The sequence below is a fragment of the Columba livia genome, chromosome 3 (assembly GCF_036013475.1).
Source record: "Columba livia isolate bColLiv1 breed racing homer chromosome 3, bColLiv1.pat.W.v2, whole genome shotgun sequence".
In the NCBI taxonomy this organism is placed as follows: Eukaryota; Metazoa; Chordata; class Aves; order Columbiformes; family Columbidae; genus Columba; species Columba livia.
The window spans coordinates 111,085,575-111,106,226 of record NC_088604.1 but is presented as its reverse complement, the minus strand read 5'-3'; the positions used below and the strand labels follow the sequence as shown (position 1 = coordinate 111,106,226).

Sequence of the window (20,652 nt, the reverse complement as noted above, 5' to 3'; positions counted from 1 at the left end):
GGGGACGTGCGACTTTTTTGCGGCGTTTGACGGCAGTCCCCCTCCCCGCTGGGCCGCGCGCTTTACGGCAGGCTGCGACCTGCGAGGGGCGCGGCGGCTGAGTTAGAAATGTATCTTGGCTGTGGGGAGAAAGAGCGGGAAAAGCTGCGCTTTCCGGCCTGCCTGCCGAGCGAGGCTCTCCCCCGGTGGTCCCCAGGCGCGGGCGGCCGTGCGCATGGCAGGAGGGGCCCGCGGTCACCCCGCTCCTCACGGCGGGGCAGCTCCTGGGGCCGCGCTTGTCGATGCCGCCGTTCTCTTACAAGCTCTTAACGGAGAACGGTGAAGGTTTGCTTTATTACTACCGCTTCTTAGGGGACCTCAGTAGTCTGTTGTTCGTAGTACTTGCTCTTCGCCCTCCGTCAGCCACATTTACTTTGGCTCAAGAAGGAAGAGTTTACTTTTCCAGGTGCAGTCACTTGTTTGCTTCCATGGCTTGCTCCTACCCACCTCTAGCACTAGGAGACACTGTTATTTTTCATATTTCTGGCACCACTTTATCAGGCAGCTATGGTTTGACCCCCCAAGTAGTCGAACAATTGTAATTACAGCAGTCAATTAACTGGCAAAGCAAACAGAGGCTCTTAAAAAAAATAAACAACCAAAAACCCACTGGCTTGTAGGATATTTCACTCTACCTCTTCCACAGCTGTTTGAAAGAATCTGGAGATAGTATATATTGTTAATTAATTACTTGTTAATTGTTGTTTAACTTGTTAATTAATTTTAATTATTAATTAATAATCGTTGATTAATTACAATTAAATGTAGTTATTTCTTTTTTTAGACATGGGAGGTTGAAGACAGGAGTAGAAGCACCTGCTGGGACAGGCTGCACTACCAGCAAGTTTGCAGCTGATACAGAAGCAAGGGCCTTTCAGGGGGACCTCCTCAGGCAGGACATAGAACCCCAGATCTGTCCTCTACCCATGGTGCCCTGGTTATACTGTGCAAGTCTGAGAAGATTTCTTCTACATGGGAAAAAAAACAAACCCTGCATTTATCTGTTGGCAAAGTTTAAAAATCAGTGTCTAACACCAGCTTCCCATTAGTTGATACAGTAGTTTGCCTTCTCATGTAGAATCAATTCCCAGGTTGCAAGGAGTCTCATCTGCTGCCCAAATGCTAATGCTCATGGAGAAGACACCTACTGATGCACACACAGAATGACAGTTCATACATTAAAAAAAGCCATTAACCACAGTTACCACAATCATAGAATAGTTTGGGTTGCAAGGAACCTTCAAAGCCCATCTAGTCCAACCAGGGACATCTTCACCTAGATCAGGTTGCTCAAAACCCCATCCAGCCTGGCCTGGGATGTCCCCAGGGATGGGGCATCTTCCACCTCTCTGAGGAACCTGGGCCAGTGTTTCACCACCCTCATTGTAAAAAATTTCTTCCTCATGTCTAGCCTGGATCTGCCCTCCCATTACCCCTTGTACTGTCACAACAGGCCCTGCTAAAAAGTCTGTCCCTGTCTTTCCTACAGGCCCCTTTAAGCACTGAAAGGCTGCAATAAGGTCTCCCTGGAGCCTTCTCTTCTCCAGGCTGAACAACCCCAACTCTCTCAGCCTGTCCTCACAGCAGAGCTGTTCCAGCCCTCTGATCATCTTGGTGGCCTCTCCAACAGGTCTATGTCTTTCCTGTACTGTTGTTGTTTTTGTGTGTTTTGTTGGTTTTGGGGTTTTTACATACTTACCCTGAAAAGTTCTCGTCTGCCATTCACTGCACTAGGCCATGACTCTGATTTCCTAAAAGTCAGGCAACATTCAGCACTTCACTCTTGCAGGACACACATTCTCTCTCCTGTGGCAGGAAGAGAGTTACATAGAAGCATAACATGTTTGTGTTATGCTTCCTGTAGTGGCCATTAATACCCACACCTGTGTTCACTGTTACTGTATAACACTCTCAAATCAGATTTTTCAGAAATACATTTAATAAAAGTCATAAATAAAATCCAATTTCTGCTTTACAAATTAAATATCAGAAGAGGGATATTTTCTTAATGCAGACTTGCATTTCAGATACAATCTTAGACCAACAAATACAGACCTACAAAGCTGAAAATTTAAATCCGTTTCAAAGTATCACTTCTTAACTGATATAAAACTGCATTGTCTCAACACAAAGGTTCCAAAGCTTTTAGAAACATTTCTGTACTTCAGATTCTTCAAATGAACACAACTCAGACGTTCTCACTAACAATTTCTGTTCTTATATCTGCGGGTCTAACATCTCTTGTAGAAGTAGAAACTGTTGTGGTACTGTGACAATGTCAATATCAAATACACTTTCCACTCCTCAAGGATGATAAAGCACATGCTAGTCTTATACAGTTGCATTTGGGCTAGCAGACCTACAGGATGAGCCAAGCAGCAATACCACACGTCAGTTTGTCCTACGGTAGCTTAAAGGAAACCTATTGGCAACTGTGAGTTTCTGAAAGGGGATGTCACACCTCAGTGAGTGACAGTGCCAGCAGTGCACCAACTGATGTGGGAGGCTGCAGTTCAGCATTTTAATGCTGCAGGTCCATTCCAGATACAATGATGATGTCTCAAGAAAGTTTGTCACATAGTCTGAAGCTGGTAAACTCTTGAACCTTTTTTCAAAAGATAACCCTGATCATTTAGGGATCCAATAAAGCTTTCAAAATCAGATACCTAAAAAAAAAAAAGAAAAAAAGAGGAAAATATATAAACATCAAATTGTAAGAATGACATTTTTTCTCATGTAAAGCAACAAAAAGTTTGAAAGAACTTGGTGAAATAAAGTGAGCTGAGAATAGGTTAATTTTCTTAATAAACAGCTGACCTACTAGGAGGTGGCATACAATCAGTTGCACCCTTTTGTGCTATACTCACACAGTGTTTACTGTGGTGTTACATAGAATAAGTGTCCTCCACTTCATAACATGCAGAAAGTACTCAGAGTTACATATGTGTAAACCTAAGTTCTGAAACACAAGTATCTACCAAAGAAAAGTCTGATTTCTACAACTCACTGATTTCCAAGTATTTATTACAGGTACAGACCTTTGAACAGGCAATACTCTATATATGAAGGGAAAATTAGATTAATTTAATTAGCTTTAAGTAACTACTAGATGAATTAATGTTCATGTGGGAAGAGAGCTTACAATAACATGGTCTGTCAGAGCGGATTCAGACCCAATCCAGTCTTACGTGCAATCAACATTTGAACAAGTTTGATGACAGAAACCATCTTGCCCCAGCAGGACAAAGGAGGCTAACCAGGTAACAGAAAGAACAGCATTATTGCCCAAAATAAATTCCATAAATTCATTATGATTAGTTTTCACTTATTACACTGAAACCCATTTTTAAGTTTTAAATTGGCATTTAAAGCTTCTTATAATGAAGCAAAAAGTAGAATTAGCTATCGATATTTTTTGGCTGAATTCCCCCACAAGTACAAAATGCAAAAACACATTTGTGGCCGTGTGTCCTACATGCTGTTCCTATCAAGTTACAACATTAGGATGCTCGAAGCGGAAAGGAAAACCGAAAAGGCACATTTGGGCCAGAGAAGGCCAAGCAAAACGTCACTGCACTGCCAAAATAGAACATGAACATCACAGCAGTCTAAATTTGGGAACAAAACTAGGTGTGGCCTCTGGGGAGCCAGAGGAGGTAAAGTATACTGAAACCAACTGCCTTCCATGAAACAAAGCAGAACCTTGTTAAAGCCCAGCTTCAGAAGTAGAACCAGCCCTTACTTGTGCAAGGAATTGTTACTGTCAATCCAGTAGTAAGATTAATAAGGTTTACAAACACGAGCAATGCAGGAAGAGTATTCAGCCTAAAACCAGCAAGCACTGCTTATTTCTGTTGATTGCAGAGGCACAACAGATGTGCCTTTTCCAATTTTCATTTTGCAATAAGTAGTTTTGACTGGTACTGCAGTTTGTTGTTGAAGAATGCTTGGTTTCCAAACTTACTCGTATTTGTAGCTCCTTCGCAATCTGTCGAAGCTGTTGCAAGTCAAAGAGATTGTTGTAAGTTCTCTCTGCAACACTGTTGAGGGCAGAAACAAATCTTTTTGCTTGTGACCGATTGCTCATCCCAGACCCATGCTGTGAACGTTCAAAGTCCAGTTTTCCAAACTCATCTGAGTAGGTTCCCAACATGCTAAAAATATATAAACCAAGATCAACTGGATGTAAAAGCAAGGGTGCGTAAATTTACTTCTTTAAACATAACTGCTTGAGAAAGCTTTCAGAAGCCCCATAGGAAACCATTCCCTAGTATGAAAGTCACTATCTAGGGAACCTAGACCAAGCACCTGTACAAATCACTTTTAAACTTAAATTGTTCAAATGCAACAACAGAGAATAATCACATGAGAGAAAAAAACCTTTGGTAGTGCCTCATATCTAAATCACTGTGCACTGGTACACGTAACTGCTGTGATGACACAACTCAAAGGCGTAAGCAATCATTTCCAACTTAGGAATGCTATCAGTTTTAAAAAAAGAGAGCTAGCAAATCTGAATACTATTATCAATGCACTTAAACTTGATTAGTTAATTTCTTCACTGTGTTTGAATTTCTGTATTAAAAAAAAAGGGGTCTTTGAGTTAATAGCATCATATTACTTTCTTTACTTCTAAAGCAGTGTGTATTACCTGTACTTCATGATTTCTATTACATCCTCAGCATCTTCCTTGGTACATTTCTCCCTTAATTCTAGCCTTGATCGTGCCTTAAAACAAAATAAAAAACCCCACAAAGATATATTTAAGATACATTACAACTTATGTAATTGCCCCACAATAGGTACAAGTTTTAGAAGCAAAGATGGAATGTACAGGAGTAGAGATGAGCCTACAGGATTTCAGTATTTTTTTTTGACAGCATATCAACATCATGTCCTTCTCACTCACATTATTAAGCTGTAGCTTAAAGTTAATTTGCTTTTTAACAGTGTATTATTGGTAAGCAACAGATAACAAACAGTGTTATTAATGCATCGTGTTAGGGAAAACAGCGGCACCTTAAGTTCAGAATGGGCAGCAGGCTGTTCCTGCCTGCACCTACTTTTCTTTCTTTTGGGAGAACACAATAGATTCTCTTTCCAACTCCTCAAGAGTGTTTTACTTTAAGAGGCTTTAAGCATCACTAGTTCCTAAGCATTTGTAAGTCTCTTGCATTGCCTTTTTTTTTTTTTAAGCACAACAACAAAAAGGCATAGCCGTGAATAAGATGTCAAAAATTATAGGATATCAGTAGTAGTTTAGGAATAATCTCTTTGCTTTCAATCCCTGAAGTATTACATCTTGAATTTACCTCTGTTAGTCGAATCAGAGATTCCAGCTGCCTTGTGGTGATTGGTGTGCTGTCTGCTCCTTGGTTCTGTTTCCGGAGCTCAAGATAGAATTCCTGGAGAACCTGAGCAGCTTCTGGAGATAAATTTGGGTGAACGTACTGCCGAGCATATCCAACATACTTCCTCAGCAGCTGATGTGGAATGGCATCAAAGTTTTCTCCTGGTAAGATCTAACCCAATTACAGAGAGTTCAGATTTCTGTCAGAGTCCTATACAATATAAATTGTATCATAGAATCATTTTGGTTGGAAGAGACGCTCAGAATCATCAAGTCCAACCATAATCTAACTCTAGCACTAAATTTTAAAATAAAATCTTCATATTCTATGCTTTATCTGGTGAAATCTTCAGCTTAAGGGCTTTAGAGCTCCATATATTAATTGTGTACTTAAGTCCATACACTATGCTTCCACTTGTCCATCTCAGAAAAAGCAGCTAAAGCTTCTCATTTGCAATGATAGGAAGTGCCCAATATAATTTGACTATATCAAGAATTCTTTCTTAAAAATAAAAAGACCCATGATTTACCAATTGTTATAGGATGTATCTCCACAGAAGAATAAACCATCACTGCTGATATCCCATTTCAAAAAGTGCATGGGTTTTGCTCCAGTACAGGATATTTCTCCCAAGACCCAGCTTTTAACAATATCAGCCCTCAAACTGATTACTTCAAGTTTAATAAGTAGTATGCTTTCCCTTCTGTGATCCCCAAATCTGTCATGAGTTGCAGATGTCTAAGGATTTGTTTAAACACCTCTTTATTTGGATTCAATATTTCACAGCACATTGTGTTATATCAAATTATATCTAGTCTAGTTCTGTAGCTCTTCATTGAAATATAACACAGCAAATTTACTTTAGAGCTTCTCATGCAAAGTTCCTTCTCACTACCACAACCTAAATAAACCTAGCTCAGCTTACACTTTTATGTGGAGATGAATATGGCTTGACACACATTTTTAGCAGCTCCAGCAGGGTGGGTAATGTCACTTACAACAGACAATTGGTAGAAAATGGTGGCTGGAGCTTTAAATGCTTCCTCTTTAATTCAGGACCAATTATGATGAGAAGAATGAGAGACCAAGGACATCCAGCAGGTCAGGGTTGCCAGGTCCCACTGCAAGGAATGCCACAGGAAAGGGCATAGCAACAGTCACGAGACAAGTCCTACCTTTAGTCTTTCAAGTAGTGGTCGATCTGAAACTACTTCGAGAACAGAGCGATCCTGTGTGTTGGTGCGAGTCACAACAGCACTGCTGCACGCTGCCTGCTTTCCCGCTCGGATTGCCATCACGTGCTCAGAGAGCAGGTGATCATGATCTTCATTTGGGGTGTCCAGCAAAATGAAAACTAAATCAAACCTCGACAGTAAGGCACTCCCCATTCTAGAATAAAAACAAGAAAACCACACGATGCTTGTCAAAAAGCAGAACTACAGCAACCCTTCTCCACTTCAAAGACATTTAAAAATCCTGTCCCATTCATTCAGAATAAAGTAGAACAGCAACTTCTCTCTCAAAAACCACAAAAAAATTATTACAGTGAGCTTGTGTTCAAACTCCAAGAAACTCAAAAGTGATTATATACAAACAAGAAGACTACCAGAAGCACCTACTCCTGGTCGTGAACTATATAAAGCAGCATTTCAGAAAGCGCTCACTTTAAGTTCTCAGACACTGTTTTGGCTTTGTTATAATGTCCTCCAACTGGGTTTGCTGCAGCAACAATAGATGTCCGAGCTGGCAAACTGCAAACAATGCCAGCCTTGGCAAGGCTGATGCTTTGCTGTTCCATGGCTTCCAACAAAGCCTGGTGCTGGTTTCCCATCTTATCAAATTCATCTATTCCACAAATACCTGGAAACAATTAAGACAAAGACTTATTAGAAAACACATTAACTGTTGGATAAGCATACACTACAATCCAGTGCTGATTGTACAGTCTGATAGATTGGATGTTACAATGCATCAGAAGTCCAGCCTAATGTCTTAGGGACTGCAGGAGACATAGGACCAAGTCTCCATTTCAGCCAGGTTTGTTTTCATTTCATGTTGCTGCAGCTGAACCATTATGAAGTTGGCCTGGCTCATGAAAGTAGTGTCTTAATTACACATTAAGATGACAAAACAAGCTTTTTAAAAATAGAAGACAACCCTCATAAGCAAGAAGTTTTCCAAAACAATAAGAATCCAGTAGCTGCCATTAAGTCAGATGTTTCTCAACAATAAAATCCTAGTTCTTTGACACATTAAGTAAAGCTGGTATACAAATTGCAGAACTACAGTTTCCTTTACATCCTAAGCCCTAGGAAAGCAGGAACCACCTCCAGAGAAGTCTCTGGAAAAGCTCAGAACTTCCGAAGGTGTGCAAAGACAATATCATTCTTCAAATTTAAGTTTTTAATCCACAGTAATAAAAGCACTGTAGTTAATCTTAGACTCAGCAGCCCATACACGTGTTCATATCAAACCTGTAGCATCACACGTATTACCTTGATCTCCAAGCACTAAAGCACCAGCTTCCAAGGCAAAATCTCCAGAAGCACCATCTCTAGACAGCGTAACAGTCAGGCCAGAGCTGGTTGAAGTATTACCACAAACATACACACCTCGAGGAGCAACATTACACACTGCCTAGGAGAGAAATAAATAGTTTTTCCCTCCCCAAGGTGAAGAATTTCATAGGGCTAATCCTAGAGGAACAAATCAAAGTAAACCCAAATTTGTTTCTTTCTACTTAATGTGGCCCAACAGTAAAATTATAACTCCTTGCAATCCCAAGAGACATACTTCTGTAAAACAGTAGAAATAACTTTGTTCACAATACTTGCAACACAGCCACATCTACTGTGTTATCAAAAGTACTAGGACCTGGGGCACAGCACCTACATTTCAAAGTAGGTTGAAATGCCTAGGGACATGCTGTCTGTCACAGAACTGAAGATATAGTTTCTGTATCTTCAGACCTCAACATCTTTTTAGACTAATATATCTTGTCCTAGTGCCCAACACATGATGCTTTACAGGCAGTATGCACAGATTTCCCCTCAGCCAGGGGATAAAGGACAGTCCAAGTCTTCTCCATGCCTCTAATATCCAGAAAGCAGCTTACAGTTTAAAACTTGAACTAGAAAGCAAAGCATGGTAAACTTGAACATAGATGTTTTGCAGTTAAATTTGCCTAGAATACAGTTATAACTGGATTTTCCCATAAATGTCTATAGTTATTGATGCATCTATTTTATTTAAGAGATAGCACCCCAAGTATATTTGTTCAGTACCAGATCTGTGACAGGTACTGAGTATTTGCATTAAAAAAAAACCCAAACAAACAACGTGGCTTCTTTTCAGCTTTGGTTTTCTGCTTGTTTTTGGTTGGTTGGTTTTGGTTTGTTGTGTTTGTTTGTTTTTTGGGGGGTGGGGTGTTTTGTTTTTTTTTCCTGTGACAGTAATGACTGATAAAAGCCTTGTATCTGGGTCTTATCTGAGGAACAGATTAGTAGCTTTTCTTGAATGGCATTCCATTGTTTAGTAACAATGTAAAAAAAAAAAAAATCATCTACTCTATGCTAGAGAGTCCCCATTCAGTTAAAAAATAATTCTAAAGTGTTTGCCAGGATGCTTGCATACAAATCCATCACTTTGGTTAAGTTATTTCAAGCCATATCCTAGCACAACACGTCTACGTTAGAAAGACTTGGACTTTTTAAACAAGGTATGCAGTACTGCAGGTCTAGGTGAACTCTGTCCGTCTTTCACTTCATAGTAACTAAGGAAAATCACATGGAACTTTTAAATCATTCTGTTTAAGACAAAAACATTCTATTACTAACTGATTTTGTCACAGTCATGCAGAAATGCCCAGCAAGATTAAAACCCAAATACAGCAGCAAGTCCCTTTCCCAAAAAGCCAAGACAAACAAAAGAACCCCAAACTATATAAGGCAGGACAGCAAGGCTACGCTTGAAAGCCCCCAGGCTTGACCAAGTACACCTGCTTTGATAAGTGTTTTAACAGGCTGGATCCCTTCCGCAAGGCACTCTGGAAGGAGAGGACAGCAGAGACCCCTTTGGGTGATATCCTATATTTGAGGCATCCTACATGAAAACAGCTCCAGCTAAGCGCAAACAACCCTTTGGTCTTAGAACAGATATCCTATTATGCTTACAAGAAATCAAGTTATCAAGGAATTAGAGAAAAATCCAGTCAGACAACAGAAATAAATCAACCCATACTTGCAACATTTGACTTTTTCCTAATCCTGGATCTCCAACAACCAGAACATGTGGATCTCCTCGCACCGGGATTCTGTTCTTGTCATCTACAAACTTCTGACATCCTCCAAATAATGCCAGGGCCAAACCTGCCTTTACAATCTGTAGGGGCACATACCAACATGAATAAGTATCTGCTCACGTGGACCAATATTGACAGCTCCCTAAAATTGGCTGTAATAACCCTTTCCTTCTGGCTGGCTGAATTTACAGGTATGACTGCCACCACCTTGTCACTGAAAGTGACTACGAATCACAGTCACCTGTAAATACAGTCTCTGACCCTTCCCACCCCAGATAAGTTTTATAAATCCTTTAGGAATTTACTGTGGCATAAACATTTCAAACTGAAATTGCAAGCAGAGCTGGGTTTGTTGTGGTCTTTTTTGGTGTGGTGGTTTTGGTTTGTTTGTTTGTTTTTTACTTACCTCATGGCCATAGATTGCAGGACAAAGAGAGCTGAAAAACAAACACCACTGTAACATAAGGGGAATATAAATATTGTATTATGATTAAAGAAAAAAACCCCACTTGTTCTCTTTTGTCATAGGATACCTCTGTAAACATACACAACTTTTGGTTAGCTGTTTCTGAATCTCCAACAGAATCAGTTTAAAAGCAGCATGAATTTTTTTGAAATTTTCAGATAACCGGATATGCTTAAAATGATAAGCCTTGAATTTGAGTTTGCACACAGGGGTGAGCCAGTTTCCCAGTGGTTTCTGCCCTGTTCTTATCTTGATCAAGTAAATACCTGTAACCCTCCTTTTAAAGATGCCAGTTTCATGTTCTTTGACTCCACCTGGAGGACCCAAGGGACACCCCAGCTCAAAAGGTACTTTGGTCTAAACAGAGGGTCTTTCACACCCTCTTCTCAGTTCTAGCACCTCTTTCCTCTGCTGTAGAAAAGCAGAGCAGAGAACAAAACAGTGCTCATGAGTTGAGTTTTCTCAGTGAGGAGCAAAATTAATTGCCTTTTTTTTTTGACCCCTGGCTTTCTGTCTCAGGGTTGAACTGAAACTCTCCTTATTTTCCTGTATCCTTAAATCCCTCCCAGAGTCCTAACACCCCCAATGCAATACTTTCACTTCCTCCCAAGCCCCTTGATCACTAAAGCTTGCTAAATCTCTGAAGTGCCTGTTACACAAGCCTCAGCTTTAAAATTAGCTGCCACATTTGTCTGAAGTTGGTCATGCTGTTTCAGGGGTCTAATCCTAGACCTAGTCTAGAACTGGCACAACTTACTTCACAATGAGCCTGAACAGGTTTTCCTCAGCTTGAATTTCTTGAACAGCATAGAGGTCTTTAAGTGAAAACTCCATGAATGATCTTTGAAAAGTCTCATCATCAAAACTCTTTGGTTTTTGTCCTTTACTGTTACTGACAGAATTTGCCTCAATGTACAACAAGAACATACACTTGTCATTCTTATTTTTAGAAGCTCCTGTTAGAAAAATTGAGAAAGGATGGAGAAATGTTTAAATACTGATGTTATTTACAAATGACATAGGGTAATGAAGAAATATTAAGTACAGTCGTGCAAAATGTTCATATTTAAGTAATTGAACATGTACATTTTCAAAAACTGATGCAAAGTAAGTTTCCAGTTACATATGTTCTTAAAGTTCCCTCAATTTAAGTATACAAAAAAAAATTTTGCTAGATTAGAAGGGTATGTGTATATATGGAGAGAATATTCTCCCAGAATAAATAGAATTTTGACAGAATTACATATAATCACAAAATGGTTGGGGCTAGAAGGGACCTCTGGAGATCTTCTAGTCCAACCCACCTGCTAAAGCAGGTTCACCCAGAGCAGATTAAACTGGAAGGTGTCCAGGCAGGTTTAGAATGTCTCCAGAGAAGGAGACTCCACAGCAACCTGTTCCAGTGCTCAATCAGCCTCAGAGTAATGAAGTTTCTTCTCATGTTTAAATGGAACCTCCTGTGTTTCAGTCTGTAACTGCTGCCCCTCATCCTGTCATTGGGCACCACTGAAAAAGAGTCTGGTCCCACTCTTTTGACACCCAACCATTGAGTTATTTATAAGCACTGATAAGATCTTCTCTGCCCAGTCCTCTGTCCTGTTCAGGTGTTGCTGAATAGCAGCACAGCTTTCTCATATGTCAGCCTCACAGCCAGTCTCACAGTTTGGTATCATCAGCAACCTTGCTGAGGGTGCGCTCAGTCTCTTCATCCAGGTCATTGATAAAGAGGTTAAACAAGACTGGACCCAGTACTGACACTTGAGGAACCCCACTAACTACAGGCCTCCAACTAGACCCTGCACTGTTGATCATAACCCTCTGAGCTCTGCCATCCAGCCAGTTCTCAATTCAACTCACTGTCCATTCATCCAGCCTGCACTTCCTGAGCTTGCCTATGAGGATGCTGTGGGAGATGGTGTCAAAAGCCTTGCTGAAGTCAAGGTAGACAACCATCCACTGCTATCCCCCCATCTACCCAGCCAGTCATACTATCATAGAAGGCTACCAGGTTGGTCAAACACGATTTCCCCTTGGCGAATCCATGTTGACTACTCCCCATAACCTTATTTTCCTCCACATGCTCGGAGATTATGTCCAGAATAAGTTGTTCCATCACCTTTCCAGGGATGGAGGTGAGGCTTACTGGCCAGTAGTTTCCTAGATTGGCCTTCTTGCCCTTTTTGAAGACTAGAATGACACTGGCTTTCTTCCAGTCCTCAGGAACCTCTCTGTTCTCCAAGACCTTTCAAAGATGACAGAGAGCAGCGTAGCAATAACATCTGCCAACTCTCTCAGCACTCATGGGTGTATCCCATCAGTGCCCATGGATCTGTGGATGTCCAGTTTTCCAGGAATTTTAAATTACTACATTTTGGTCAAATAAAAGCTGCACATAAAATGTTTCTACTCAATATTTAGATGAAAAAAATCCATAGTGCAGAAGAATTAAACATGTAGCTTAGTAATCCATCATTTTTTGTATCCCCCAATGATTCCTGAGCAGAGAATGATGTCTCACAGTAAATCAGTATGGTAGTTCTCTGCAATATGTTCTATTACAGGGGAGAGGAAGCAGGAAGAGCTGTGAAACCCCGTTTATCAGTGGACATTAGGGACAGTGCTCCTTTTGAACAGCGCTGCTTCTGGCCTTTTCAAAATAACTCATTATAGAACCAGAATCACAGAATCATAGAATGTCCTGAGTTGGAAGGGACCCATAAGGATTGTCAAGTCCAACTCCTTTGGGAACTTCTGAAGGGGGATGGCTGTTGTTGTTCTTGCATAACCACTAGAAAAATCCCCATGCTAGGAAAAAGCTATTCTCAGATGATGCATTTTACCTTCCTCAGTGCTCGACACCTTAACTATCCCTGTAATTGTGACCATATCTCCTGGGACACAGCTGTCCACAAGATCTTGAACCAGTTCACATTCGATTGTGCGAGGGATTCGGCCTGCTTCTCGCTGATCGTCTGACATGAGCTCCTGCACTCTGCAAAACACAAGGTGAGTGCACACTCCATGCATAACATTCCCAATTCAGTTACAGCACACAAGATCTCCAGCTGTGTGCTTCCGACCAATCTTTTCCTACCTGAAAAGGGAGACAGCAGAAATGCCCTGATAAACACAAGAAACAGCAATGCTTAATTTGAAGAAAAAAAAAATCTTTCAGTTCAGACTTTAATAAATGAGTATACATTATGCATAAAACCCAGAAATGAAATTAACTATGAACTCCAGAAATAATAAACAATGCTGAAATTCAGATTTTTCTGGCACTGATGAGCATGTTCATGCAGAAATAAATTCAGTACATGAAATAAGATGGACCTCATATACAAAAATTAAGAGGTCAGATATTAGAGCCCCGATGAATGCTTAATTGGCGTTTTTACCCTAGCAAAGCCCAAGAAACTCCTCAGACCACAACAAGAACAGTAGCTCACTCTTTGTATAGTTGTAAAAGGCTGACAACTAAGAAGTTCTTTGAAGGTTTCCGGTTTTGGCTCTGCACTTATGGCTCTGACAGTTTTCCTTGAAGCTTGGAGTTGAGTGGTTCTTAAGAAACTGTGATAAACAGCACCCTCTAGAGCTGCTGACAAGAACGTCAGCACTATTTTTTAATGAATTCTTAAATGGCTTTTATTACAGAGGGTTAATAAAGAAAATCATATTTAGATGTCATTTGGCACAATAAGACTTTTGATACAGAGCACATTAACTTAGAGAATCTGAACATACGAAGTGGGGAAAAGTAAGCAGAGTCCTGTTTTTTTCCAAGCTGACACCCTTACTGCAGTAAGTGAACAAGATGCAGAAGAAACACCACATCAAACTCTTCTGAACGTGTTATAGGGCAGTAGTAGGATGGTCATAGTAGCATAATTAAGATGGAAGCAATGAAAACAAGATCCACTGTCCACCTTCCCATACTTTAACATTGTTGATTTCTGTAGCAATAGTAACTTGTTCACCCATAGCAGTGATCTCACAAATTTTGGGCGGATTAGACATAGAAAGTTATGGTCAGGCACAGCATTATTTCCTTCTGTTGAGTGTGCTCTAAGGACTGGGGGACACAAACGATATTACTTCAAATTCAGATTTTTAACCCTCAAATTTACTTTTGGTTCATTCAACTGTCACAGCTGACTAGCGTTTCTAGTCGACTTAAGAGATCACTGAAAGGAGTCATTAAATAAGACATGAAATTAGAAATTATCAAGAAAAGCTGCGAAGATCATAAACTGAACATTTCTCAAAGAACTCAGTCTTAGTAGGAAGAATTTCCAAGAAGATACTACATTGATTAAGTTTAATATGCAAAGCATATTCTTGCTCTGATAAAACAAATGCTTTGTAATACAAATTTTGAAGAGTGCTTGCCGCAAAAGAATAGGATTATTGAAGCTGCACAGTGTAACAAGAAATGAGCCATCCCATCACTTTCTGACTAGCCTGTTGCATTACATTTTTGCACCGAAGGGAAAACGTGCTTACTTAACAGACTGCCAGTCCACGGTAGTGGTTAAGGGAGAGCTTCTGTCAGGTGTGAAGGATCGGCCACGGCACTCAGGAATAACACACTGTAACAACAGTAATTCTAATTAATTTTCAACCTTTTTAAAAAAAAAATTAAAAAAAAAGAAATTGCCTAATTGCAAAGCAATGTGATCCATTAACACCATTTCAGGAAAAGAGCTCGTTAAATTAGGGCTACAAATTAGCACTATGTATAATTAATGACAAGCTATCAAAGACACCTGAACCCTGACTCATAGTTTTGGAGCGAATAGAGCTGAATACCCTTGGTGAATGGGTTTGAGTTTTCTTGAGTTTTTGGGGAAGGTAGCAGGTGGGGGGGAATAGTGTTTGTTTATTTTAATACTTGTAGATGTTCCAGAGAAGGTATTTTTTTCACTTAAGCATATAATGTAATATTACCAGGCACTGTCCTAAATTAAACCAGAAAGTTCTAAACAAAACCCACAAAAAACCACAAATCTAACCATAGAAAACCACCACAGCAAGACAGAGGAGGCTTTTGAAACACAACTCGTGAAATGGAACTAAAAATATTTTTCTTCTACATTAGAGGGAGTTCCTATATAATGGTTTTGTTTCAGCAGGATACAATTTTTTCTAATAACAAGGTTATGCTGTAATGCAGTGTTGCATGGTAAGTTTAATTTTTTTTTTTCTAATGTGTTAGTTGTTTAACCTAGCTTTAAATATCAGATTTTTTTTTTAATACCAGCAGTGTTGCTTTTTTTCAAGTCACTACAGATGAGGGAAAAGTATGAAGTTAGATGGTTTTAACTGACCTTAGTTGGAAGGGTATACTTTCCATCAGGTAGAGGGACACTCTGAACATCTCCACATGTGCCACATACAAAAGCTAGCTTAGTGCAGAGAGGCTTTATGTTACTGACACGCACAACAGTACCACGCAAAGCAATATATTTTCCATAGCAGTTGGCCCGAACGTTTTTCAGCTGAGTTAGCGGATCATAGTTGTACACCCTACACAAAAGTTAAGCATAAATATTTCAAAAGCTTACAATATTTAAAGAAAACAAAACAAAAACCACAAACAAAACAAAAGAACACCACAAAAACAAACAACAGAAAACCCCTTGTCTAACAACAACAAAATGTTTACACACCAATTATTAACAGTAATTCACAGCAATTATTATTTTGGCTGTGGACCCATGGCATAGTCTTTGATTCCTATTCTAAAGAGCAGTGTAACATTTAATATTCCCAATGTGTTTACACCTCAACAGCTGTACAGCTTGTTTCTATAGTGACACCTCCCTCCTGTAAAAAACTGAGACTAGTGATACAGAAGAAATAACTTTATAGTCATCTATAACCATCTCTTTGAATTTTTTCAGATTAAGACCAGAGTTTAGACTCATGACACATAAGGATCAAAGACTTATTATGCCTATGTTCCAAAAGAAAGGCTGGATTTTCATATTTCAAGGACATAAGAACCTGTCAGGTATAACATACTGCACCTTGTTAAGGACAAAAAAAAAGAATACCCAGCTGCATAATTCAGAATAACAAACTTTAAACAGAATAATTTATCGGGAAATGGAACTTCTTAGAAGGGCCTGTTGTGATAGAACAAGGGTCATGGTTTTAAACTAAAATAGGGGAGATGTAGACTAGACACAAGGAAGAAATTTTTTCCTATGAGGGTGGTGAAACACTGGCCCAGGTTGCCCAGAGAGGTGGGAGATTCCCCATCCCTGGAGACATTCAAGGCCATGCTGGACAGGGCTCTGAACAACCTGATCTAGTTGAAGATGTCCCTGCTCATTGCAGGGGGGTTGGACTAGATGAGCTTTGAAGGTCCCTTCCAACCCAAACTATTTTATGATTCTGCTGTGTAATTAAAAGGGGGCAGTTTAATAATAATGCAAAACTTAAATACATATTGTAGTGTGACAAGCCACCAAATTCAATTCAACTGTCATGCCAAAACCAGCAACCATAGCAAACCAGCACCAGCAGGGAAAAAAAAAAAAACACCCCCCCCACCCCAAAAAAAACAGCAACAAAAAACAAAAAAAACAACCAACCAAAAAAAAAAAAAAAAAACAACAAAAAAAAAAACCACAAAACCACAACCAAACCACAACCCAAGACAAACCAAACTCAGATAGGGCTTATACTCCCAATCACCCTCAGACTCCTGAAGTCTGAGAAGCTATTACTTCTGCCAAAGGAAAAAAAAAATGCGCTAAGGGCTTGTTTAATTAACAACTCAAAGGAAGTCACATTTCTAAAATATCAGTAATTATTATTTGTGTAAGTACATGCTTGTTCAGAATCACTGTAACCTCAGCATCTTCATTTGAAATTAAAATTTGATTAATTAGAATTAATATTGTTGACACTTTCTACCAGTAATCCTTTAATAGATTTAAGCTAGTATAAAATAATACATCCCCATACACCACTGTTAAAACATCCATAGAAGGAATACTAAATATTACCCGTTGTAGTTTAGGTCTGCACCTTCCAAATCAGCTTCCTTATGAAGACAAAACTTTCGCTAACAAAATGCTAGATCATAATGTCCTCCTAACTTCTCCAGTAAACAACAAAAATTGAAATACTTTTCTCTTTTTAATCAATAAATTTTTCACAGAATAGCTTTTCTACTTAGAAGTTACTTTTCTGTCTACAAGCTTTTCTAGTCAAAAGCTGTTCTGCTTATAATAAAGTTTCATGTCACTTTTGTCTTCACAAGTTTAGTCTTTGTCATGGTGAAGCAAAAACCGAAGAGTAGACAGGTTTTCTAGAAACAGCTTCACAAAGTCAAGTCTCTCAATAAAATAAACAAGTAAGCCTTCAGCAGCACCCAGGGACACTGACAACTGTTAGGCAAGAGGCAAATAGATCCTCCTGAAAACAAAGACTTGTTTTTGAAAACAAAACAAACACCCATTACCTAGCATGAATGAGAGGCACATTTATTATAGGTTCTCCAACAAGTGGTAATCCTTCCTGCACCTGCAGCTCTGCAGCATGTCGTTCAAGGTCCTTTGTTAACACCTGGACAGAACAGAAAGGCAAACACAAATGTGGTAGGGATTCAATTTGCTATTAAGCTCAATTACCATCTCTTATGATTAGAGCCTCTGCTAAAGCCTAAAGAGCCTTTGCTCTTCTGCTGAACAGTATTTTTCTGCTTCTGAACAGTTTTAAGCTTCTTTTCACAGAATCACAGAATGTTGGGGATTGGAAGGGACCTCAAGAGGTTATCTAGTCTAATCCCCCTGCCGGAGCAGGAACATGTAGATGAGATTACACAGGAAGGCATCCAGGCAGGTCTTGAATGTCTCCAGAGTAGGAGACTCCACAACCCCCTTGGGCAGCCTGTTCCAGTGTCTGTCACCCTCACTGAGAAGTTTCTTCTCATATTTAAGTGGAATCTCTTGTGTTCCAATTTGAACCCATTACCCCTTGTCCTACCATTGATTGTCACCGAAAAGAGCCTGGCTCCATCCTCATGACACTCACCCTTTATATATTTGTAAACATTAATGAGGTCACCCTTCAGTCCCCTCTTCTCCAAGCTAAAGAGCTCCAGCTCCCTCAGCCTTTCCTCATAAGGGAGATGCTCCACTCCCTTAATCATCTTTGTTGCCCTACGCTGGACCCTCTCCAGCAGTTCCCTGTCCTTCTGGAACTGAGGGGCCCAGAACTGGACACAATATTCCAGATGTGGTCTCACCAGGGCAGAGTAGAAGGGAAGAAGAACCTCTCTTGACCTACTAACCACCCCCCCTTTAAATGGAATTTAAAACCAATATATTTGTTTTGTTAAAAAGAAGAAAAAGAAGGTATACAGTAATCTTTAATGCTGGTCAAAGTGGAGTTTTGTTTAACTAAAGCACAAACACCTGAGAACTTGCCTGTCAACAAGCAGTGAATGACTACTTTTAAGAGACATTCAACAGAATCAGGTATTCTTGAATCTGCTCACAATTCACCCACCAGAGCTGTGGTTCTGCTGCGTGAGGTGGGACACACAGCACACATAACTCACAACACATTACATAAATACACAAGAATTAGGACTCCCAATAGGAAGTAACAGAAACATTACAACTATTAGTTTTACTCAACCGCTTTGATGATGAATAAGCAAAATGCACTAAAACTAAAGCATTTTCAAAACAAGATTTTGTAGGCCATAAAGGAATGGTGCAGAGATCAAAAGTTTTGAATAAACATTGTATTTCTGTAAGACAGAAAATCATAGAGATTTATTTTCTATAACATAATTGCCTCTAAGTTCCACTGATTCTTTGTCCTTGTGAGGGTTATGGTTATATATGTTAGAATGTCATGTTTACCTGATGAATTGCCAGACCCATACACTGCAGCATTTTCTGAGGCATATCCCTTAATTCAGTAGATATATTTGGTATTGATTTAGTTAATTCTCTGTCTTGGATCAGTTCCTTATAATCCACAAGAATGCTTCCTTTTCTTTCTATTTCATCCTGTGAAATATTTTAAGTTACAAAATACACTTCAAGTTACAAACAACACATCCAAAACATGTCATAAACATTTCATGTCTATGATGGAGATGATTTTTGATGGAGAAAATAAAATAATGTTACAAATTTTGTGTATTGACAAGAGGTTGTTGGGGGGGAGGTGTTTTGTTTTGTTTTTACCTTATCATAAAGTTCAATGCGCTGCATGAAAAACTTTTCAAAGGCTTGAGTCTTCAGGACAAAAGGAGACTTGTCAGCATAAGCTGATTAAAAACACAATGCATTAGTAATTGACATGAATAATTAATTCAATTTCACAAAATAACATAAACTATCAGTTTCTCTTCCATTATATTTCTGCGTTCCAAAACTGAGGAAGATGAGAACCTCAGCAGCGTCACAGTAACGTTCTGCCATAAGAGCTGTCATGAAACAGAACTTTGTCTAAGATGACATAGGACAAGCACATAGGACCAAGAAACGTACAGCAGCACTATGTATATTCCGATCTTTAGCAAACTGCACATCTTACGTGGCTAATTGAACTGGCTTAAGAAAGTTGTATTTTACACTTTTCAAGATTCCTTTCCAAGTTTTGTAGCCCACAGAGAACACAGTGTGCCGCAAGACCAAAGTCTCTACTATATTCACGCTTTTATATTAAAAAAAAAAAACGAACTATTTTCATTTGCTTTCTGTTGAACTTATCTCCTCTAATTATAAACAGACCTAGAGAAAACTGAATACTTGCTACACATAATTTTGGTCTAAAGATACCTTCAGAGAAATAAAGTTTCCAGCCCTTATAGGGGATAAACTGGTCCAACGTTGATTGAACTAGTCGAGATTTTACTGGGAAAAAAAAAAAAAAAACAGGGATTAAACCAACGTGGATACTAAAACCCCGCAAGCTTTATTTTCAGTGATTCTTTCAACTGCTGTGAGGCAAACAGCAATAACTGGCTCAGCGACCAAACACGATGGCTTCAGAGAACAGGAGGAAGCACAGAAGCCGACTCACCAGGTTCAGGCATCCTCCCGCACTCCACCTTCTGCGCCCTGCCCCGCCAGCCGCCCCGCCAGCCGCCCCGCCACCTCTGGAGGCTTCTTCCCCAGCCGCCTCCTCTGCCTCGGGGGTCCCTGCTCATTTCGCTCCGTAGGTGTCAGTCCGGGGACGCCACGGCAAACTAAGACAATGAGACAGAAAGTTTCAATTTAATTTAAATTGAAAATTATTTGCCAAGGGTCTTGACCTGCGCGGCTGGAGCTAAGGCCCTGAGGAAACAAGAAAACTCTCACCCCGCCCCCCCATTCTATTTTGGCGCCGCTACGTTTCTTCCGGCGCTGTAACCAATCCTGAGGGAGCATGAGGCGTTGCCATGGAGCCGGAGGCTTGGCCCGCCCGCTCTCATTGGCCGGCCCCTTCCCTTGCGAGGGGGTCTCGCTCCCCCTACCCGCCCT

The 20,652-nt window shown here is 39.9% G+C and overlaps 1 protein-coding gene and 1 long non-coding RNA gene across 2 annotated transcripts; one reads left to right on the top strand and one right to left on the bottom strand.

Annotated features, from left to right (window-relative positions):
- The first annotated feature begins 155 nt into the window (after nt 1–155).
- LOC110359689 (uncharacterized) lies at nt 156–2,945 on the top strand. The gene is made up of 2 exons (XR_002415042.2): nt 156–445; nt 824–2,945. It is a non-coding gene; the product is annotated as an uncharacterized LOC110359689 (long non-coding RNA).
- MCM8 (minichromosome maintenance 8 homologous recombination repair factor) lies at nt 1,961–20,641 on the bottom strand. Its single transcript, XM_021289371.2, has 19 exons — nt 20,491–20,641; nt 20,213–20,378; nt 19,969–20,043; nt 19,372–19,454; nt 19,042–19,191; nt 17,631–17,734; nt 15,484–15,682; nt 14,660–14,745; nt 12,997–13,148; nt 10,914–11,112; nt 10,097–10,127; nt 9,630–9,770; nt 7,886–8,027; nt 7,055–7,250; nt 6,566–6,779; nt 5,352–5,561; nt 4,691–4,767; nt 4,004–4,193; nt 1,961–2,705 (listed from the first exon to the last, which is right to left on the bottom strand). The coding sequence occupies exons 2-19, from the start codon at nt 20,337–20,339 to the stop codon at nt 2,613–2,615; spliced, it is 2,469 nt and encodes an 822-aa protein (XP_021145046.2). The 5' UTR covers nt 20,340–20,378; nt 20,491–20,641; the 3' UTR covers nt 1,961–2,612.
- Between the last annotated feature and the right edge of the window lie 11 nt (nt 20,642–20,652).

Bases quoted from the DNA above. Each gene is read 5' to 3' on its own strand.
- MCM8 (XM_021289371.2), bottom strand. From the start codon at position 20,339: ATGAGCAGGGACCCCCGAGGCAGAGGAGGCGGCTGGGGAAGAAGCCTC. The intron at 13,149-14,659 runs GTAAGCACGTTT...TGTGTTTTGCAG, and splicing joins GTGGACTGGCAGTCTGTTAA to AGTGCAGGAGCTCATGTCAG. The intron at 4,768-5,351 runs GTAAATTCAAGA...TTTTGTTTTAAG, and splicing joins CTCTGATTCGACTAACAGAG to GCACGATCAAGGCTAGAATT.